General features: G+C 33.0%; 1 protein-coding gene across 1 annotated transcript; it reads left to right on the forward strand.

The window, feature by feature from the left end:
* Positions 1 to 3,059: 3,059 nt before the first annotated feature.
* On the forward strand, positions 3,060 to 23,742 carry LOC134240492 (helicase with zinc finger domain 2-like). Its single transcript, XM_062722584.1, has 24 exons — positions 3,060 to 3,140; positions 5,961 to 6,565; positions 7,472 to 7,717; positions 7,828 to 8,145; positions 8,242 to 8,367; positions 9,431 to 9,808; positions 10,335 to 10,493; positions 10,635 to 10,852; positions 10,946 to 10,985; positions 11,224 to 11,321; positions 12,157 to 12,369; positions 12,993 to 13,032; positions 13,139 to 13,251; positions 14,400 to 14,537; positions 14,626 to 14,689; positions 14,773 to 18,409; positions 18,523 to 18,608; positions 18,872 to 19,009; positions 19,750 to 19,890; positions 19,996 to 20,600; positions 20,737 to 20,958; positions 21,738 to 21,888; positions 22,044 to 22,211; positions 22,706 to 23,742. The coding sequence occupies exons 2-24, from the start codon at positions 6,040 to 6,042 to the stop codon at positions 22,834 to 22,836; spliced, it is 7,956 nt and encodes a 2,651-aa protein (XP_062578568.1). The 5' UTR covers positions 3,060 to 3,140; positions 5,961 to 6,039; the 3' UTR covers positions 22,837 to 23,742.
* The last annotated feature ends 389 nt before the right edge of the window (positions 23,743 to 24,131 follow it).

Here is a 24,131-nt window from a genome sequence, read left to right on the forward strand (position 1 = left end):
ACGATTCTTGATATCAAATGAAAGGTCTTGTCACAAGGATTAAAGATGAGAAGTATGAAAGCCCTAGTCTTAAGCCTTCAAAAATTATTACCAAGGTTGTCTTTTAAGAGTAGGTCAAACTCCAAGGTCTAGGTCAAAGCGTAAAAATTTTTGGTATCCAACAAAAGGTCTTTTCACAAGGATTACATATGTGATGTATGAAAGCCATAGCCCTTACCGTCCAAAAGTTATGGCCAAGGTTAAAGTTTTTTCATGGGTACGGAGATCTCCAAGGTCAAAAGGTCAACGTCTTTGGGTACTCATTGAAAGGTCTTGGCACAAATAATATTTACATGAATTATAAAATTCCTGGCATTAACTGTTTCAAAGATATGGCCAAAGTAAAAGTTCAAAATTTTTGTGTTAAAGTGGGTCAAACTCCAAAGTCAAGGTCAAAAAGTCAAATTTGGTGGTACCCAAAGAAAGGTTTTGTCACAAGGAATATACATGTGAAATATAAATATCATATCTCCACTAAATCAAAAGTTATAGGCAATGTTAAAGTTTTTGCGGACAAACAGACAGACAGAGAGAGAGACAGACAGACAGACGGACGGACACGACAAAAATTGAATACCCCGGAACTTCGTTTACGGGGGCATAACAATATACGCCCTGGATCTATTGATCCGGGCGCATAAAAAACATCAAGCTTCTAAGGAGCATGTCACCTGACCGCCTAGATCACGTGATTCGCGCATAGGCAAAACAGTTGCAGATATGCTTTAAAATCAGAGAGGAGGACTACTTTATTCAATTAGTTTGCGAACTTTTTTATCACCCCTTGCATACTGAAACCGATATACACATGTACATCGTTCATCGAAATGTAAAACCGATAATAAATAGAATTATGTATCTTAGTGAAGTCTACATTTGTGCCAAGTTATCTTGAAATCAGACTAAAACTGTAGGAATAATAGGATTTTAAAATTATTTGACAAAAAAGTTCTGTTTCTAGTAACCAATGCAACACTGTTCCTCGAAATCAAAATCCAATATACAGAATTATGTATCTAAGTTTAGTCTACTGGACTGCCAGGTTATATTGAAATCAGACCAAAGCTGTAGGAGGAATAACATTTTGAAAAATTGTTTGCAGACAGACAGACACACGGACGAACGACGGACGCTTTACCATCACATAAGCTCTTCTGGTCTCTGACCAATGAGTAAAGCTAAAAATGATAAAAAAAGAATGAAAAATGAAAAAGGACTTTCCAAGAAAATAATCCTTTATTAATGAGATCAACAACTTACTTTTTTAATTTCCCAGTCTTCGGAAACATTAAACTGACTTTATTTGCACATCTTCCTTGGTCATACGAGGGCTGTTCAATAAATAATGTCCTCGGTGCTCGGAAAGAAGCAAAAGACGCTTTTCAATGATTTTGTCTTCATTATTTTACTTATTAATCTCTTTTAATTACAACACATGTCCCTAACCTTTTTTATCCAATTTCTGATAGATTTTAGAACTCATTTTTGGGTATGACCCTTGGTATACTGGAAAATGGCAGATCCAATGATTTCCTGGACTTGTTTCTTCCTTATCAAAGGTGTTTTCTCAAGTTTGGAAATAGAAATAAGTCAAAAGGTCAAAGATCTGGCGAATATTGTTAATGTGAAAAAATATTAACTATCTGTGTATCCCGAAAACCCCCTTACTCTTCAGGGCGTGCGGTTTAGGACGCTGTCATGAAGAAATTTAATGTGGTGGATTCCTGATTCTGAGTCCTTCCTCTGATAAACCTTTATATTTTTTTTGCAAAAAAAAAATTGTTTTCTAGCCTCATCCAGAAATTAAACTGTCTCCCAAAATACGAATTTGAACAACAATACCACTAATATTTAAGAACATTGCATATAAATCTGTCTTTGTGCTTTTGCAATTCTTTGCTCTTGTCAGATCTTTCCTGTTTTTGTCAAGTACATCTTATAGTAAATTTTGTTTTGAGGGTTTTAAGCAATAGATTCAATTTCCATTATCTGTTTGAATATAAAAAAAAAAAGTGGATAACTCCAATTACTGATTTTTAAAAAAATGGTAAGACATTTGTACACGATGTCGTTTTCACTCATTTTTCAAAATATAGGGTAACCTTTGAGTACGAAGGTTTTTTACCGGCAAACGTTTCTAAAAAACAGTGTAAACTACCCCCGATGTGATGTCTATCAAATTTGCTATTTGTCTTAAAGTCAATCCAACATCATCAAGTTTTTTTGTTGAAATTTGGCAAACAGTACATAAGTGTTATTATTTTTTGTTGGCAAGGACGGTACCCATTTTTGATGCCCATTATATAATTTGTTATCATTGAAATCCACCTGCTCATTTGTTTATAAAACAGGTATTGGTTGCTGTAAATGTGACATATTTCAGTGAATATTTCTTTGGGATTTTTAACAAGTTTTACAGCAGCTTTGTTTAAGCTTTTATTTTCACTCTAGTTTACCGATTCTTTACCATTCATTTATAATGCAGTGTCTCGAAAAGCCCTTGTTTCCCAGCTTCCCACAATGAAACTATATGATGAAAAGTGGTCACATGAACTGTTATAAATTCATTAAAGATTCAATTATGAGAGAAAGCCAATTTTAATGTCATATGATATCTGTATTGTATGTCATACAGTTCAGGACATTACTTATTGAACAACCCTCGTAATATAAGAAAATATTTGACATTGTCCAAGTTATGATAATTCTTCCTTTTTCCGGATTTATTTATCAATCTATGAAAACATTTATTAAATGATCACGCGTAAGAAAAGAAAATGTAACATCTAGTATAATGTTTTTCTAAGTATATACGTTGGTGCAAATGTTTGTCTTTTATTACTCTAGGAAAAAAACTGGAGTAGTTATAAAAAAAACAAAACGTGTGAGTCATGGCGATTCATAAGCAAGGTTTATAATAGTTAACACATGACTGTAATCATTCAGTATGCACCTTTAGATGCAGACATGCGCATTTAAATCCCATGTATGTTTCAAAACATGGCGGAGTTACTACAAATGGTCGACTTCCGAGAAGTATGTTTCTCTCCAGTAAACATTACATACGTTCATTCTTAGGATTTGGTATATAAACAAAAAATGTAAGTATATAATCAAGAATAATCCATCTTTTTTCAGTTACGTTTTTCATTTGAGTGTTTGTCACTTTCATTTTGAAAATTAATGTCTTTTTTATAGATTATGAAGAACTTAATGAAGGATTAATTCTTGAATATTTTACTGAACATGTCTATATGTTAAAGTCTGGATGAGGATAAAGTACATTTTAATTCATTTTCTTTTAGTTATAAGCTTGCATTGTAGATAAATAACACTATTCATTTAAATAGTGCGTGGGTAATACACAAAATGCGTCCTTTGATTCTTATCTACTTGTAGGGCTTTTTGTAAATTTTAGCACTGATCTGAAAATAAGGAGCGAGTGTTCATCGTTGTATGTTTGAAATGTACTTGATATATATTTATTTGTGACCTTTCGATTATTTTTGTCCGTCGTCATGGGTTATTAGATCACATATCTGTGACTGCTGAACCGATTTCGGCAAAGAGTATGTGTTACGTTATGTTTAATAATACTCTCGTGTCAAAGATTGACTTCAAATTGACCTCTTTCAATATTAAGTCTATGTGCTGATGCAAAAAGCAAGATTTTATTTTAGTGCAGTAAAATGAATTGTAATGAAATGAAAAAAAAACAGGAATACTTGTATTGTCATTCATACGTCAGGTTCATGTTAGTAAACACACAGTGCACATTTCAAAATATGAAGGATCTTTTGCTGCACTTGTGATATTCAAAAACACTTGTAGTCATTCATACGTCAGGTTCATGTTAGTAAACACACACCAGTGCACATTTCAAAATATGAAGGATCTTTTGCTGCACTTGTGATATTCAAAAACACTTGTAATCTTTTAAGTTCTAGCAAAGAAACAGAAAAGAAAAAAGGGGTTTCATAGTTAAGTGGAAAATAATTTTTTATGCATCTTTAAACTTACGATCGGATTATACTAATGTATTAAAATAAATATTATATTAAATACTATTTTAGACAACTTCGGTGAAAAATCTCAATTTCATTGATTTGATTTGAACATATTTTATTATGTAAGAAATACATGTACATAAACGGATTGGGCAGCAGGCATAGCCTATATAAGCCCTCTCCACAAATCAATTTAATCAATTTCATTCACGATAAGCACATGCAATTTCATAAGTATACTGAAAGGAAAAAGAAACGCAGGGTAGCATAATGTTCGAAAAAATTTGACCACATGACCGAAAATTACGAAAATTGGTCAGAAGATAAATTTAGTTACTGTGCACCAAAATCAGTATTCAGAATTACTCAACCGTAAAATTTATGACGTCACGTAGGGAAAATGCTAAAAAGCCCAAAACACGCGCAATTTGATAACGACGACTTTGTCAACAAATCTTATTGCATTATTTGATGCATATGAGGTATGTAAATCGTTTTGCAATATTAAGAGACATTATGAATTTCTTGCAATCTTGGCACAGTTTACGGAAGTTCAATGGGATCTTGTTTTCAAATTGCCTAATAAATGAAAAAGGCAACAACGGTTTACTAAGCAGTGTCTTGTATATTTCCCCCATAAAACTTCTTACCCGTTGTTAGAGAGGGTCTGGAATGGTTTTCAATCAACCGTGAAGATGACGTTAACGCGGAACAGAGCCATGTTAAGAGCGGGTTATCAAATCGAAACCTTACTACCACAAAAACAGTTATTTATACAGTGGACGATTATAATCATTACATTCAAACGGAATTTGAAAGAAAACAATTCCGCAATTTGGTTTTTTGAGCCAGTCAACTTACTGTTGTATTCCTCTCACTGACGCATGCGCGCGCCGTTTGACTTATTTTTTTGCGTGGTTACCTATGCCAAATATAGCCAGGGTTTGAAAGATTAACACTCTAATGAAATTCCATGCAAAAGAGAAATAAGGCTCATGACAGATGCACCGGAGAGACATTGAAGATAATGAGAGGTTTCGATTTTCACCTTTGGGGGTATGGTCATTTTAGCTTCAATAACTCATGAATTATTAGAAAAAACAGATGGGGATTTGGTTATATCTTTTTGAAAGATCATTTTAAAAGTTAGATAGGAAAACTAAAACATGTTTCAAGAAAAACAAGTTAATTCACCTCAAAAGTTTACCATGCGTTTCTTTTTCCTTTCAGTATATATTGTGTGGAAGTTTTCAAAAACAACAAATGCTTTTGAAAAATTATCTTTTTAGGTCACTTATGTGAACTATTCCTGTCTGTTTTTGTCCGTCTTCGTTTGTCGTGGACACCCATTTTGACATTTAAACATTTCAAGCTTATCCTCTGAAACCACTATCCCTATTTCAAAATATTTTGCATATACAGTATTAACAGAAATTTTACAGTATATCGTTATCTTTCTATGCACCCTGAAATCGCTAAAATTACTTCTTGCTAAAAAAAAAAAGTTTCATGCAACAATCTCACTTAAACAGTAGTTTCTATGGGATGAGGGGAACATAATCAGAGAAAATTATTACCCCTGCCTTTTCCTAGATCCTGGGGGACATTGCAGGTGCAAAAAAACATTCAAATCACTGCAACTTATGGACATGAAGAGGTCTAACTGTTGATGTGATGAACATACATGAAGCTTCAACCAAAATTCTGAATCTATGTCCCCATGTTCTAAAGCGAAGCCCTGCATGAATAAATCTTCATTTTTACCCTCACTATCGTGCAATAAATATATAGTGTAGCATATCTGGAATTAGTATATGCATGGTGTTTTCATCACAACACTATTTAATGTAATACTTTTTATTCGAGTATACTTTTCCAAAAATTACGTATTCTTATTATGTTTTTTTTACATAGGTCTATCAAACCTGCGCTTAATAACGGCGAAATTTGACAATGACCATGTAACTGGAATATTAATGCGGAAAGGAACATCATGAGTTCGGAATCTGACGATGACGAATCAAACTTTTATGAATTGGACAGTTTTTTTGGTGTCGATTGCACCAGACTTTTGAGAAAACTATTGGAGCATTGTTTTCCAGTTTATAAAATGCTTTTAGAAGAACTTACTCGTTGGATGTCGCTGAATCCGAATGGCATCATTTCCAAAGAAGACCAGTCATTAATACAAATGGAGAGTAGTGTTTCCAGAAAATTTAAATTTGCTTTACTTTGTAACATATTCCGCACCGGAGTATGCGACAGTCAATTTCCTCCACCTTCCAATGGCTGGTTTTCTGAAGAAACTCCACCGATAGAAAATTGCACCATTGGTGATAATATTTTAACATTGTGGCAAATTTTTACCCGTTATATATCAAGAAATAAAGACAAAGAAATATCAGACACAGAGTGTGAAACTATCTGGAATACCATACAAAGTGTAGGAGAAAGTATAGCTGAAAAATTCTCTACACTTGGAAAACATTTTCTAAAGAAATTACATAAGAAATTATCTGGTAAGTAGAATAATTTTTTTTCTAAGAAAATTCAAGCATTTTTCATAAAATTAATACATTTTACTTTTCAAGGCAGAAATTACTTGAAATATTAAAGATAATAGAATTTTTTTTTATATATGAAATACATATACGTAATTTCCTTATGACACAACAAATGAAACGTGTTTATACATATTATATATATTGAAAAGGCCAAAATTATAACATATAATCAGCAAGTATTTAATTTCTAGAAAATTAAAAGAATAACTAAGCAGTTTATAAAATGTACAAAATTGATCCTATTAGCTCAGAACTAGGAAAGATAGAAGTAAGAACACTTCTAACTCGCCCTTGTTCATGTTCATTCTCAAGGATCTGATAATTGGAATTTACGTTTCTAATTGATTCGCTACGAAAAAGCATGCTCTACTTGCAAACAATTTCTAAAATGAGGCAAGCTATGGACAAATAAGTTGACAATGCGAAATATCAACAATCCTCTTTAAAGTCAGCATTTCAAATTCAGTCATTTAATCCGATAATGAATGACGTTTTTCCTGAAAATTTTAAAAGCCATTTTTCACACTGAATTGTCTCCGGAATTTTTCCATTTGATCTTGACAAGGAGCGCTTGGCAATTGTGACAGGAGATAAGAGAACTTCTAAATGACACCCTAACCCACCTTTGATTCTGATGTTTTAGAGGTCCTTATTTGCTCTTCTTTAAATATGTATTATTCCAATCAACGTTGACATTGATTCCTGTTCTCCATTGATTTCTTCATTAAGTTTGAGCATTTTGAATGTAGATTTCGAGATAAAAATTGATAGATGGCAACATAGATAATGTTTTAAACATTTAACAAACAAGCAGTCTCATTAAAGCAAATACTAACACATTTCGTATTCATTGAATTTTAGGGCCTGAGCTACAGTCAACTAATAATTCTCAGTTTGGTGAAAACAACAGACTCGAGCATAATGCTCTGGAATATTCAACCGAAACTATCATTTGTAATCAATATGGAATTAAAAATAAAATATCGTCTCGAAGTGAAGGTGAAAGGAGTGTGAAAACAATTATATGTAATCAGTTTGGAGAAAGAAACAAAGTCGCAATATCATTGGCTGATCACACGAAAAGAAAAGTAGATATTGAAGGAAAAGGTATGAATATTGAAGTAAAGTGTTTTTTTTTTAAGTTTGTTGTATTTCCGACCGGTCCTTCTACATGTATAGCAGGAAATAAATATATGAAACATGTTTCTGCTTTCCAGACCTGCGGATAACAATGCACAGTGATGACAAAAAATGCTGGCCAGAACTTGTTAATGAAATGAGTAGTTTATCAATAACTGACTTAAATGAAGACCAATGTATGAAAGAAAATTCAACGAAAGTATTGGCTATCCAACGCAAGTGTCTTATTGTGGATGTGAGAATTGAAGGCTCAGAAATGGAGAACTCGATAGAAAAATTGCTGAAATGCCTCATGGAGAAAATCAACGCATGTCAAATTCTACAAGACAAAAATATGACTGAGCTTAGAGTCTTTGGATATTATTATTACCCATGCAGCTATATAGATCAAACGGGTACTGTAATATCACATTGAGTGAAGAATTATTGTTTTCATCGGTAAGTTTTATTTGAGCAAATATATGGAATATTAACAATGTCTGTTTTTTTAGATTTGGACATGGATTTCATTCTTTACAATCATGCGACATTTAAATTAATGGAGACAGTCAGTGATGTGGACATCTTTGTATCAAATTCCTTGAATATGCTGATTCAAAACAGTTTCAAAGCAGACGGTTAGTTTTCTTCAGGTTTCTTTTTGAAGTAATGAAATCATAAAGTAGCCTCTTAGTATTTCGTTTGTGAATGCCATGATTTTTGCCCCGTGGGGATCCGGGTTAGATTAGGTCCTCAGTACCCCCTTACTTGTTGTAAAAGGCGACTAAATGGGGCGGTCCTTCGGATGAGACCGTATAAACCGCGGCCTCGTGTCACAGCAGGTGTGGCACGATAAAGATCCCTCCCTGCTCAAAGGCCGTAAGTGCCGAGCATAGGCCTAAATTTGCAGCCCTTCACCGGCAATCGTGACGTCTCCATATCAGTGAAAAATTCTGGAGAGGGACGTTAAACAGTATACAATCAATCAATCAATCCTTTTCTTTTCTTTAAAACATCATGGAAAAGTAAAATACTATCGAATTAAAGAGACTTATAAAAAAGAGAGATTATTTCAGAAAAATTGAAATGATATGCATATGATTTATGAATCATCATGTAAAGAGTAAAGTTTGTTTTAAAAAACTCTCTAATTTTTAATTCATGCAACGTTTTCTGCATTTGAAAATGTAAGGTTACCATATATAGTAAACTAATTTTTCCCTTTAAAAACGTTTGTAAGGAAAACCTTTTTATCCTGCAACTACTCCTTGCATTGACCCAATAAAGGTAACCTAATAAACCAAAGCTTTATCCGGTCACTGCCCTAATAAAGCCTCGTGCATGTATTCCGACGTTCCAAAAGCATTATGACGTCACGTATACTGCAATGTTTACGCCATGGCGTCATAGTTTCAACTGCAGAGATGTGCCTAAATCTGTCGGATTTAGCTTGTTTTGGACGCTCAAATGTAAATTTTTTTGCAGGATAAACAAAATACATGATAACTGTCTTGAAATATAAGCGATATTTGGGCTCGGGTCGAAAACGTAAGAGGGCTCGGCAAGCCTCGCCCTCTATCACGTTTTCTTACCCTCGCCCAAATATCGCTTATATTTCAAGACAGTAACCATGTATTTTATATTTAAATGCTACTGACTCAAGTGACTGATATTACATTATTTGATTATTTTTGTCAATAGTTGATGAAAGCATACGAGTGCAGATAAAAGGAGATGTCGTAGAACCAAAGAATCTGAGGTTTTCAGAGATACAGAGGGCATTCATCGAACATGCAGAAAAGCAGTTGCCATCAATAAGCAATTCGTTAGCAGCAGAATGTCATTTACATATTATGAATATATTAAAACAAAACTCCACGACACATGTCATTCTGAAAACAGAGTCCTGTATTACATACGGATGCCTCGTAGATACTAATGGACCAGTTGTGACGTTGCTGAAGAAGATATTTCAAATAGAAGGCGTGCAAGAAAAGTTATCAGATGTCTCTTTAATAAAAATTGGTGTATTGGTTAATACTTCAATGGATGAAGAATTTCAAGAAGAGTCGGGAAAAGGTTTGTCGAAATCACCAGAATAATGAGATAACAAATAAAGTTTCTAACTCAAATGAATTGGAAGCTGAGAGAGCTTCTAAGAGAGCTTTTATGATTAAAGTTTGCCCGTCATCTATTACGCTTTTCAAATCCATCAGCTTTGTTTTTTTAAAACCACTTACTATGCACAATTCATCACCGGGTAAGTTAAAATGCTCAAATCAAGGGACAAGTTTTTTTCACATTAAAGTTACAGAAAATAAAAAGGTAAGTTTATTTAATGATACATGGAGACAATGACCAGTAATCAAGCAAACATCTCCATGGAAAGTAGATTTTTATATTTATTTTTTTTAAATATCTGGTTATGTGTCATTAAAATCGGAATATATCGTTAAAAATGAATTAGTGAAAATTCAATCATTCTTATGTAGTTTTTCTTTAGATAAAAATATATACTATATGTACAAATTCAGTGGTTAGCAAGAAAGATTCAGATGGTTGTGACCCTTGATACTCTTGTAAAAAATGTTATTCATTCTTTTAGGGATTGTTTTCTACCTCAGCCCAGAATCCAAGATTGTCGAATCCATAGAGAAAAACAAATTTCCAGAGGTACTTCAAGCTATGCTAGGTCAAAAGGCCAGTAAAATATTGAAAGGCACAGAAAATCTCAAAATTAGAGCTGTTCTTGACTATGGAAATGGTAAATTTCTTTTGACCAGAAACATTTATATATATATATTTAAACTGTCGTTCTGGTGAACGAGAAAAGATTTTTTTAAAGATATAATTCCTGTAAACAAAGCTGTTATTTTATATACATGATCAAATTGACATTCTATAGGTCAAAATGGTGATGACAGTGATCAGGCAATAGACATCACGGAAACGTATGAAGAAGAATCCACAGAAGAAACAATTAAACGTTCTTTACAACAAGCAGAGAGTGCCCTTCAGTCAGGGAATATACTACAAGCAAAAGAACTTGCACGAAATGTTTTCAAAAAACTGTCAGATAAAGATATCGATATTTTCGACGAGCTAAAAAAAATATTCCAAGAGGTAAGGCTTCTTTCAAATATATCCAATTTTCATTAAAAAAAAATTATTTATAACTTCTAAATTGTTATAATTGCTATGTTTTTATTATTCCAGTGTGCTGATAATTGTTACGCCCTTAAGTGTTTTTGCAAAGGTAGGACACGTTTCATATTGATAAACATCCCAGAATGCTAAGTATGGCAAAATCTGAGGAAACGAAAAAAATTCTATTCAGATGAAAAAAAAAATTATGAAAAGAATGCTCCAGAAATAAAAGAAGTGTAAAGTTTATTGACGAGCACGTTAAATCGTTTATATCTTTGATGATCCAATGCACAGATATAAAAAAAAAATGAAGGGAAATATAGATTTTTTTTATTTTTACATATTAGTCCGTTTGCTTGGGAATGAATTCTGGAATCCGGCAGTTTCATTGATGGAATCAAGAAATTATTGGATCAGTGTCATCAGAGGACCATACACGTTAGAGGTACACAATTTTCTTTTCTTCGGAATCAAACTTAAGCAGAATAGTTCGTCAAAGAACTGCGAACGATAGTATTGTTCTCCCGCCTACCTCCAAGTCAATTTTCAAAAGTTAACATAATCGATGAATTTTTAATACTTTTTATAGATAATTATATGGATTTTCTTAAAACATTACTTATTTTGGAAAACAAAGAGAGACAACTCTAAAATTTTGGTAAAACTTGTGTTTTTCACTATAGAAATCAACGGAAAACGGAAAATATTTTTAAAACATCTCCCCCCCCCCCCCCCCCCCCGTGTCACAAAAATTCCTTTTTACAGGTAATATGGAATGTTATTTAACAAATTCATACCAAAGCTTTTTGTGTGACACGGGGAGGAACATATGTTTAATGACAAAAAAAGATAAAAATGCTTATTTTCCATCAATTTCAAAGCGATATACAACTGAAACATTATATTTTATTAAAATATTTATGTTTTAATTATTTGTCTAAAACATAAGAACAGATATAAGGAACACTTAATCATATCCAAGACTGTTTCAAAATATGGTGATGCTTGAAACTCCGATTTCGATGGAAAATATCGTTTAACCCTCCCCCCCCCCCTCTTTTTCAAGAGCTGGAATTATGGATAATTTACTGTTTAGCGCTGGTATTAAGACGATTTATCAATTACCATTGAACTGTTCTTTGTATTAAACATAGATTTTATGGCCAAATTGGTATTTATTTTGAATTAAATGGTTCCAAAATGTAGGCGGGAATCGAGAGTTATAGCGTGCGTATTTCTTTTGCTAAATTTATAATTCTTTTTTCTTTCTTCATTGACAGGAGATCTTGATTCTGTTCAAGGAAATCGAAAAATTGACCTTTGAGTATCTTCTGCTTGATGCCTACAGTTTGATAGCTGTAGGAATATGTTGTGAGCTACAAATGTCCTACGGAGAACTCATTCACGCATTCCATTTGGATCGTGACAACTCCTTTATTAAAGAAAGAAGAAAAGCTGTTGCCTTTCATGTTTGTAAGATGTATCATAGACAAGTAAGACATTTTCTTAAAATAAATATTAATTGATAATTTCGAATGCGAATACTATAAAAAAAATTTAGATGCATTATTTTTTCAAGGATGAATGTCATTGCGTAGATAGCAAAATTTAATACAAATCATCCGTATACACCATTACATTTACATAGTAACGAAGGCTTCTAAATACATTTTGAGACTTAAAGATGCATTTTACCGCGTGTATGTGCTAGTTTAAATTCTTAAAACAGATATTAGACTTTTTAAATGAAAAGACAAATTGTAAATTTGAGGTATACTTCTTTAAATTTTCTATTGCATCTTGATGAGGCTTGAATTCCTAAATGCTTTTCTTTATCTAGTTACATCGTGTTGACAAAATGTTAATTTTTTTAAAATCTAGTCATGGTATATTTTATCTCATTAGTAAAGAAATAAGGTATCATTTTAAAACATCTATCGGGTTATGTTGACATATTTTTACTTGTGTTTATAAAATGGAAACAATTGAGAGAGAGAGAGAGAGAGAGAGAGAGAGAGAGAGAGAGAGAGAGAGAGAGAGAGAGAGAGAGAATTTTAACGATTCAACGTAGAATCCTTCAAAAAATAAATATTATTTTACTTTTTTATTTACAAAGGGACAACACAACTTAATTTGTGCAATCTACAAGCAGAAAGGTACTCACATGACGTAAAGAAATTTGATTTTTGAATTATCAATTATTTTAAGCATCTTAGAAAGAAGAAATTTATTTACAAAAAGGACCTTTAACTTTATTTAAAGATCGTGATTCGGATACACTTGATGCAGATGATCTATTTCTGTGGGCAAGCGCACTGAAAGATCTTGGAAAGTTGGATGTCGCATTAAAGAAAACAGAGGAAGCAATTCAAATAGTATGCATGCATGTGACGTATTGAAAATATATTGAGAAGCACTGAGTTTTACAGTCGACGCCCTACTTTTACACTTGGACAATATATAGAGGCTCTCTTGCAACAAATTATTTGTTTTCAACATTCAATTAAATAAAAATTACGGCCTGAAATAAAGCACATATAAGTTGCATAAAGAATTCACAACTACTACTTTCAAATATCACCCTTCACATGCTAGTCCCCTCCCCCAAAAAACCTTACCTATGACTAGTTTGACTACTCGACAGGTTTACTTATCTAATAACAATTCTGTACCTCCGTACATGACACATCTTTAAGAATCCAATAGTAACCGAGTTCCTGAAAGTGTTATGATTAAGGTTTCACCAAAGGTCAACATGTCCAAAAAATAATTTTTACAATACCTTCAAATCTATGTGGTTTATAAAGTTTAAACTTTTACAGTTTATAAATATATCATTGATGAACAGATAGAAAGTAGCACTTGATAACAAATACTGAATAAAATATTTATCGAGGAAAATTCTTTTTAAAAAATGCCTACGTTTTTTAAAAAAAATACGCCTATTTAATTCCGTACTTTAAGTGAAAGCCATTATTGGAGAAAAATATATGTTTATCAATGAAGGTCAGGTGGGACTTCGATAGCCTCTGGAAAGTTGTTTTCCCTGTTTATTCTGTCCAAATAATAAGATTTGAAACCGAAAGTACATTGCAAATGGTGGATTTATAGGGGTCTTATTTTTATACATGCCATGCTTACAATGAGTCTTTCAAAGACCATTCACGTCCAACTTGCCCTTCACTGATAAACATATAATATTTCTGCATTAATGGTTTTCACTAAAAGTAGAGAATTAAGCAGGTACATTTTTTTTAAAAATGCAAATTTCTAAATATATTTTTTTCGATAAATATATTTTTAAATATTTGTTTTCAAGTGATACTTTCTATCTGTTATACAATTATATATTTATAAACTGTAAAAGATTAAACTTTATAAACCACATAGTTTTGGAGCTACTGTAAAAAATGAATATTTGGACATGTTGACCTATGGTGAAACCTTAACGCGTTATTAATGTAATTCGTTGTTCAAAAAGATGGAAAGGAAATTCTAAAATATTTGTTTTTATTATTTGTAGAAAAGTACAGAACAGACTAGAAATGCTCTCAGAGACCTAAGAGAATCACTTATTCTGGAATTAAACCAAGTACCAAAAACGCAAAGTAACTTAGATGTTGAATGGTTGGCAGGGACTAATATAAGTCTACCGCAGCAGGTAGGTTTTTAAAATTAAAGGACAAATTTAATTTTAAAAAATTACCAAAGCAATTGGAAGACTATGTTAACTCTTATTGATAATTCAGATGAAGGAAAAGGCCTTGCAAGTTAAGAAAAAGCATGTCAAGAGGGCTGGATCGCACTACAGGCGTGAGTATATCTAAGATTTCATTTCTAGCCTCTGTGTAGAATTTGATGTCTAAATCCTAGAAAAAATTTGCTTTCCGCTACAGCTAAAAGACCAGAAAGAGAAAGACTTTCTTCATCGACTTTTGAAGAAACTGGTCCACAAGGAATGCCTTACGAAGACACATCAAAATATAAAACATGGAAAGACGTCCCTCCCTCTGTTCCAGAACCTTCTGCCACTTATAAAAAGAAAAATCACAAAGGCAAAAAGAAAACGGAAATAAATGAAGATTATAATGTTGAAGTGGTTGAAAAGAAATTGAGTGAATCAGATTCTGGACAGGAATCATTCAGTGAGAATGAAAACCCGAAACCAATATCTTATATTGCACCAGAATATACCAAAACTGAAACCGATACACAGAGTGACAGTGGCATAGACACCGTGGATGATGAATCTCAGATTGATTATGAACATTCCGCTGGTACTAACAAAATACTTAGAAGCAGTGATCTAGTTATTTTTGGTATAACGCTGAAAGATAGGTGTAAAACAAGTTTTCAGAAAAACAAAACGTCAAAATCATTTCAATACCAAGACGAATTGTCCTTACAAGAAATAAAATCTTGTCTTCAGCGAAATAAAGAGAAGTATAAACGGTGTGTCATAGAAATAGAATCAGCTCATAAAGCAATTTGCAGAAATTTAGATCTTGGGGATGATGTGAAAGAAATTCTTATTTCGGGAAGGTCAAAGTGTGGAAAGGCATTTACAGACGATGAGGTAGTTGTAGAGATCCTTGGAGAATCTAAGGCGCAGAGTAGCTATATACCTAGGTTGAAAATAGATTTGGCTAAAGAAAGAAAAGATAACAATATTTATGGAAAAGTTATTGGAAGATTGAAAAGAAATAGATATGGAGATTTAGATCACCCGGTATTAATCTGCTCAAAAGATGAATTTGCAGATCACATGATGAAACCATTATGTAGAACTGTACCAAAAATCAACGTTTCTCATGAACACTGTAAACACAAATATCAGGTGGACTTGTTTTCTTATGACTCAGAAAGAAATGTCGCTGATTATCATGAAACATTAGATATTAATCTTGCTCACCAGAAAGCATACTGTTTTCTAGTTGCAATTATAAATTGGGATGATATGTATCCATTTGGAATTGTATTGAAGGTCATAAATACCAAGGGCGACATAAACTCAGGCATTGGAATTCTTCGTCTCCAACATCGTGTACCTTCTGCTTATAGTCAAGAAACAAGGGAGATGACAGCATCAATTCTTCAGAGAAAAGAAAGAATGGGCGTTGGAGGTAGAAAAGTTGTCAAGGCTTTTGTAATAAATGATGGAAAACAATGTGCTATGGAAGCTGCATATAGCGTGAATCTATTGAATTCGGGATTGTATCGAGTTGGAATACACATCGTAGATCCAACCTACATCATTAAAAAGGGTGATGCAATTGATTTGGAGGCCAGAAGGCGCGGTACAGATTTTTATGTAAACAAAGATATACAACCAGTGTACATGATACCAGAAGATCTAAGTTATGAATTATTCAACTTGGGAACAGGCAAAGAAAGAGAAACATTGACGGTATACTTTGACGTTTCTATAGACGACAATTTTGATCCACTGAATGAAAATGTCGACATTGAAGGAAGAGTAGAAAGAGTGGTGATTAAGACCGTTGAAAGTCATAAAATATCAGATGTTCAAACACGTTTGAAAACAAAAACCCTTAAAAGTGATATTCACATTCTACATAAAATTTCACAAAGACTCCGTGAACAGCGACTGGGAAAAGCGTCATTATTTACTGACGTTAATGAAATGTTTCCGTACGAGAATAACAATTTTATAGAATGCATGGATGCAGATATATTACGAGAAGAACTTCATATATTTGCAAATCAGACTGTCGCAAAGTTACTTTTCGAAAAGTACCCTAAGTGTATACCCTTAAAGTGTCATGATCGCCCGTCTGAAAATGCCCTCTTAAGATGGAAAAAAGCTCACAATGAATATATGGATAAAATCTTATTTTGCTTGCAGGATTGTGAAATAGCTGATAGAGCAGTGTGTTCTATTTTTGATTGTAACCCAGAAAAGATAAGATACAGACATTTGATATCAGTTCAAAGCAATGTATGGCAGGTTTTACGAGAGGCGGCAGAAAGAAAACAATTTGACAAACTACAGCTTGTTCTTGGTGCAGATGAAATCCATCCATTACAAGCACTAGCTGTTGAAGAATGGGTAGAAATACAAGACAGTGCAGAATACAAATGCGCGATTCGTAAACAGGAAGCAATGCACTTTAATCTACGTGTCCCTCTTTACACATCATTCACGTCTCCGCTCAGTCGATTCACGGATCTCGTTGTTCATAGATTGGTTCATGCTGCATTAGACAATGTAAAGGAACCTCCATATAACGAAATTGAAATCCAGAGTATCTGTGAGGAGATGAATAATGTAAATCGTTCCAGAAAACAGTTTCAGAAGAGTTGTCTTATTTTATTATTTGCTCACTCTCTTAATAGCCAACCTCAAGTGTTCAATGGCTTCATTCAAAATGTCACAAACAATGACGTTGAACTGATCATTCCCACGTTGCGAAAACTGAGCAGATCGAGCAAGCTACTGCCCATAAACTTATTACACTCACGGCAAAAACCAGAATTCGAAAAAGAAGTGGGATCAGATCGGTATTTCATGACTATCAAATGGCAAAATCGTATTTATTCACTGAAAAGGATAACTAAGAATCCACCAAAAGAGAACGACTACCTTAGAATAGATCCACATCAAAAAGTCCAATTTCGTCATCTCAAAAAGTGGGTAAATACCATTCAGGCACTTCTAAGTAAAAAGACAAGGAATATTTATTCTCTCATGTTAGGTGAGGATCCAATTTCAAACCAACAAATTCCAGCCTCTTGGAATACTGTAAACGATGTGAGTTCAGAGGTACGTGGTGGTCACTTTGCACAGCAAGTATGCAACTATAGCTTGTCCTTCAATTATGGCCAAATGGTTTCCATTCAAATGTGCGCAGAGTCTGAGCGGGGGATTTTGACGCCTTTGCCTCAGTTGTTTGACATTACACCTAACGTAAAAATATGTTTGCAGCATGCCCGAGATCCTCTTGGGGTTCTGTCAAAAATGGCGACAAAACCAACCAAAGAAAAGTACTCTACTTGCAAAGATTACATAGATATTTGGATGCCAATTTTCTCCATGGAGGTTGCTATTCAAACGGCTGACGATGATTCATTTACAATTAATGATTTGCCTGTCACCTTTCGTAAACAAGGAGGAGCTTTTTCTCTTAAACATTCCTTTTTAGAGAAACGTGACATTGAATTCACTGCTCATTCAGTAGACCTTTTAAGTAATGAGGATCGAAAAACAGAAGAAACTCAAGAAGAGACTGAAAGATTTTATATGTCAGGATCTGATTTTCTTTGCATTAGATGTCCTTTAGAACCAAAGAGTAATGCAATTTCTAATTTTGGAAACGGCGCTATTTGTTCACAAGATAGGTATTGGGTTGGACATGCACAAGTGAGTGATGTCCGATTTAAATCAAAAAAGGGCGAAAAAGTTGATTGTGTGACATTTGTGTGTCACAATAGGAGCCCCCCAATTCCACAAGAAATGTTGAACAAGAAAAAAGAATGTAACGTGGAAATTTTGCCAAAATCAGACGTGAGCAGGTGGGTAAAGATTTCAATAAAAGTTCGTAGGTTGATGTTACTATTTTGAACAAATCATTATTTATCAAAATATACATAATAAGAGTTTTTGTTTTTCCTTCTTCCATTTTTAGAAGAACGGAATTATATGTTAAATGGTTGGAAAGTGCTTCTGACCTAGCGAAAGCAATTGCGTTGAGAAAACGGATTCCAGAGCTGGGTAATCTTAAATTAAACACATTTGTATATCTATGTCTCTATACCGAGTATTTGTCACTACTTAATAATACAGAAAAAAACAATTTTGATATATGCAATAAATCTACGACAAAAATGACAATGTAAAGAACTTTACCATTTTCTATTTGTACAAGTTTGTCTTGTTCTTATTAATTACTGCAACTTCATGTATGTTGGGGTCTGAATACCTAAACTGCAATGAACAGAATGTTTCTTTGATATGTTTTATTCTCTTTACACCAGATAAAATACACAAAGATTTGGGAGATCGTGTGAGAGACCTTGATGTCCCAGAGCTTGGAATTGCATACAACAGTAATCAAAGGAAAGCAGTGAAACAAGCGCTTACTTCGAGTTTTTCTTTGATCCAAGGACCTCCGGGTAATGAAAATGAGCAGACTATACATTTTGGGGTTATTTTAGACACCGAAGTATTTTATAAATGAATGGATTATTAATTTATCCTATACCTGAGGGACAAGAAGAGAGTGACCCGCTGCATGCTCAGAATTAAGATCTATGTATAATTTGATCGCTTAATCTTTGCCTTAACAAAAATATAAAGAAAATCCGAAAGCAGACGTCTGCTTGCAACAACAAACAATATTGTCGGAGACAATGATTTCGGTATAGTAAAATTTCATCTTATTCATAAATGAATTTAAAATTTGTGCGTAAGATTTAGACAAAGTGCACATTTTACAAAAACTCAAGCCTGTACTCTAAAAGACATCAAAATTTATGAAAATTGAACGATTTATTGAAATATTTTATTCCTCATTTAAGAGTGAACCTTCTTTGCCATGAATCAAATTGAACATATAATTAAAGTACACAATTAAACTGCATTTTTATTGTTCAAAACACAAATTAAGGAACCCATTCCTTCCTCTTTTAGCCACTTCAATTTTCCAAAGTAATTATTATATCTTATCAAGTCAAGAAAAGCCATTTCTAGTTATTGGAAGATGAAGTTACAATATTTTTATAATTATGTAATATTTGACATTTTAATCCAGCAATAATTGCCGATTAGAATCAGAGTTTGAACGATTATTCCACACTATTGCTTTATAAATGGAATGATAATAAGGTAAGAAAAATTTGATTTACATTTTTAGGTACTGGGAAAACGTTTACTGGAGTCGCACTTATAAATCTCTTCTGCTCCATCAATCAAAAATATTCAGAACTGAAAGGTGGAAACAAACATTTTGTTGTATTTTGTGGTCCGTCCAACAAATCCGTGGATTTAGTCACAGGTAACCAATTCTTCAAATTACAAATGTTTTAATTATTATTATTTATTACATGTAGTTTTTACTATTGTTTATATTTTAAAATTTTATTTGTTGTGCTTTTTCAAGATTACTTGAAGAAATGTTTTAAAAACCTGAAAATCCTTCGAATGTATGGTGGAGCTCTCGAATGTAAAGAATTCCCTATACCAGGCAAAGTTATTTCGATGAAGAAGTCTGAGAGCGCACCAGATGAAAATCTTCGAGAGGTAACTTTACATCACATCATCCGAAGACCTGGGAATGAGCATGCAGAAAAAATAAGGGATTTTGACAGAAAATTCAAAAATGAGAAGAGCATTGATTACCGAGACATCAAGCAGTATAAAAAATATATTGCAAGAGCTATTAAGGAAGAAATACCTAAATATGACGTTATTTTATGTACAACTGCCGTCGCCACAAGCTCTCGATTATTGAATTCAACAGGCAGATCAATTTATCAGCTTTTGATCGATGAGGCTGGCATGTGTACAGAACCAGAATGTGTAGCAACAATTGTAGCTACACATGCAAAGCAGGTTGTGTTGATTGGTGACCACAAACAGCTCAGACCAGTTATCTTGTGTGAGGAAGCAGCAGAACTGGGTCTACAAAAATCCTTGTTTGAGCGCTATGCAGAATCTGAGAAGTCAGATAAAGTACTCACATTTCTTACCAACCAATACAGAATGGTAAATGAATTAGAAAATTACTGATAAAAATTTGAAAAAATACTATATCTTTTAATTTTGTGCTATTTTTAAATATAATAAATATCTGTATAATTAAGAATGTCGTCATCTGTACTGTCCAACTTTTTTTTTATAGCATCCTAGTCTATGTCGCTTCCCTTCCAACACATTTTACTACAATAGATTGATAACTCAAAAGTCTCCGAAATGGGAGGTGTTACAACCACTTAACATGTGGCGTAATCCTAAAAACCCATTGGTATTCTGTCACATAGAGGGTGAAGAGGAGTATCTTGCAAATACGACTGAAGAGGGCAATGAGATGTCAAAATTCAATACGGCAGAGATCGATCACGTGGTAAAATAAGTTTACATTAAAGACATCTTCTGTGTTTATACCAAACGATAAAGAATATAAAATAATTTATAAGACATCTTAGTTATACCTGCATAAGCATATTGTTGAACCCTATATTATTTAGTCTCGGTGTTTATTCCTCCATTATCGAAAGTTCTGGAGTAAATACTTTTCGCTCTGTCCGCCCTTCTGTCTGTATTTTTGTTTGTTTGCAAACATTAAAAATTATCTTAATTTTAACTTTTAATCGCGTTGAGCTAACGCTTACATACTACACATGTGTATCCCATGTGACTGGACCTGCCTTTGGGCATTAACGTATTTCATCTATCGGTATTTAGTTTTGTTTGCAAATTAGCAAACATTTTATTCATTGTAATTGAGACATGGAACTGAAATCTAGCTAGTTGTAGTTAGTTTTCTTAGAGTCACTCTCTAGTTTGTTGAGTATGTTTTGACATGAACGATAGCTGGAAACCATAGCCTTTCAAATAAATAGTGGGTAAAGATCTTGAGATATATGTTTTGTAAAACGAGGACTCTTAAGTGATGCTTTGGAAACAGTAACTATTTTTTGAAGTCTCAGTACCGTTTTGATAAACCCTTGCGTTTCTCCTGGGCTTTGCACTGAATCTATTCCTAATAAATCTTCTAGAGTTAAAAATTCTTACTTTTTTTCATAGACCAACAACTTCAGCATAAACAGTTAATGTTTCAAACATTCAATGAGATATCCTAATTGGTTTCTTAAGGAAAAATATGCATGAATTTCTTTTAAGGAAAAGGTGTATCTACATTTGGTAAAAAGGGAAGGAGTAGCACCTGAAAACATCAACATCATGTCCCAATACAACGCCCAGTGCAGTAAAATCCGAGAGAGACTTAAAAAACACCATGTCCAGCATGTCAACACAGTTGTGGCAAGTCAAGGTGAATTTTTAAAGTTGGGATCATTTAATATTCTTTAATTGATATCGACATTATATTTCATGCGTCATTATCTATTAGATATTGTATAGCTGTTTTGACCCCTTTTATAAATTCAGATAATTATGTATTAAGTAGTATTATGTTGTCTACAATAGGTGGAGAATGGGACTACGTCATATTTAGTCTCGTACGGTCAATACCAGATTACAGAATCGAACCACACCCAACGATAGGTTGGTGTAAGGAAAATCTCGGGTTCATCACAGATAAAAATCAAATAAATGTAGCACTAACACGAGCAAGAAAAGGACTCGTCATTATTGGTAAGTGTTTTAAGCTTATATATTAAAATAAAATGTACATTATTATCATTTAAATTTGAAAACTACTGATGATCTATTTCTAATGTGATAAAACAACTTGTTAATATACTTTTTACCCGTTTTATTTACCATAACTAGTAATACAGAATCTCTTATTGAAGTTTATTCAGTTATTATGAATCCCTGTTCCATTTACATAATTTATTTTTTATAAAACTTCAAAGAGTTCACATCAAATATCTTGTGTCCATTTGTTATCTAGATTATTTCGACCATTTATTTGGTTTCAACAAAAAATATTTAAGATACCGAGTCCAAGCGAACAATATATGAAAAAAAAAATAAATGCTTATGTATATTTGTTCCTTCTTTCAACAGTGCAGTGAAACGTTTCGGCAGATTCAAGAGACAGACCATTTTCTGTTATTTGAACGAATGCATGTTGTTTTTTTCTCTAAATCTTCATTGTAATTTTATTTCGTTTATTTCAACAGGCAATAAAAGGCTAATGAATTGCAACGAAACTTTTAAATCACTGTTGAAAGAATATGCACGGCATGGATGCGTAGAGGATGCTGAAAATTTCCCTTTGGTACTGAAGGGAAAGGATCACAGGAAGGCATGATGTTGATGTAGGTAAACCAAAAGAGACTCAACTAAAAAGCATTTGTGTGAAAGATACTAATGAAAGACAACTTTTTGTCAGTCAGTATGCAATTACAAGTGTTTCAATTACAAAAGTTTATGAGGTTAAGACCTGATCAGAATCGTGAACAAGTCTTAGTTCAGCCTTTTTGAGGTTTGAAAACTGTTTGTCAAGTAATTTTATAGTTTTCTCATATTTTTGGATTAAGGTTGTAGTAGTAACATAAATAGGTTCTATTACATGGGGCATTTATAATGATTTCTTTGAACACGCGTAACTGCCCATAGATTAATTTATATGTAAGTGCCCAAGCAGTGAAGATGTGCCAAATTAGTTTGTCAACCCTGTGTTTGATTGTCTGCTTAATATAATGTCCCGTTAGCTATGTAGGAATGTCTTTGAAAATATATAATATCCAATACAGATTTATTGTTCTTATCAAAAATAAAGTATATACTTTTTTTTTGCTGCAGTTACACAAATAATTATCTTTGATTCACTTTTCTCTTGACCAGTTTTTCAGCTGAAAAGTAATGAAAGAATTTCTTAAAGTTAACTTAGATGACATATGTGTGTTTAAACATCCATACAGAGAGATAACATTTACTCTTCAGTTGAAATCTGGATATTTTTTAACCCGTTTTTGAGAAAGAAAACATTTGATTTTGTGTATTTTCGACTGTGATATTTACTTAATGAATTATTACTGTACATGCACCTCCTTGGTGTCACATGGTTTATACAGAAACATTGTTATTTTGTTTTAAAATATATTTAAATGATTTATTTTCATCATTTTTATTTATGTACATAATGATTTAAACATTTCAACCATAGTTTTGTCCAAGCCTACTTTGGGAATAAACATTTGCAAATCATTATATTTTATTTTGTTCTCTCTATTCATAAGTGAAAACCACCAACTTAGCAAGCAATTGTAATCTGGTTGTTTTTGTTCAATACTTACAGTTTCTGCATTTTTTAAATAAAAGGTTTCAAACTTTAGAAACGATATTATTAAAAAAAACCTATTCTGTTGGTTAGTATAACCAAAACCCTATGAAAGAAAGGGAAGTAAAGATTAAATTGGACATCACTTGTGCTTAAATGAGGGTCCCGCTACAGAGGGTCATCCCAGCATATATACGATGCTGTTTTTTTAACTGCACATTTTTTTCCCTTTGAAATGGTTGTTTAGGTTCAAGCCATTCATCCCGTCTTTATATCGGCATGCAGTTGACTAGAAATATAAAAGATCCTTTCAAAATGCACGT

The sequence above is a fragment of the Saccostrea cucullata genome, unplaced genomic scaffold, assembly GCF_032062105.1.
Source record: "Saccostrea cucullata isolate Sc308-1 unplaced genomic scaffold, CSIRO_AGI_Scuc_v1 ctg2470, whole genome shotgun sequence".
NCBI lineage: Eukaryota > Metazoa > Mollusca > Bivalvia > Ostreida > Ostreidae > Saccostrea > Saccostrea cuccullata.

Bases quoted from the DNA above. Each gene is read 5' to 3' on its own strand.
- LOC134240492 (XM_062722584.1), top strand. From the start codon at position 6,040: ATGAGTTCGGAATCTGACGATGACGAATCAAACTTTTATGAATTGGAC. The intron at 20,959-21,737 runs GTAAAATAAGTT...ATTTCTTTTAAG, and splicing joins CGGCAGAGATCGATCACGTG to GAAAAGGTGTATCTACATTT. The intron at 22,212-22,705 runs GTAAGTGTTTTA...TTATTTCAACAG, and splicing joins AAAAGGACTCGTCATTATTG to GCAATAAAAGGCTAATGAAT.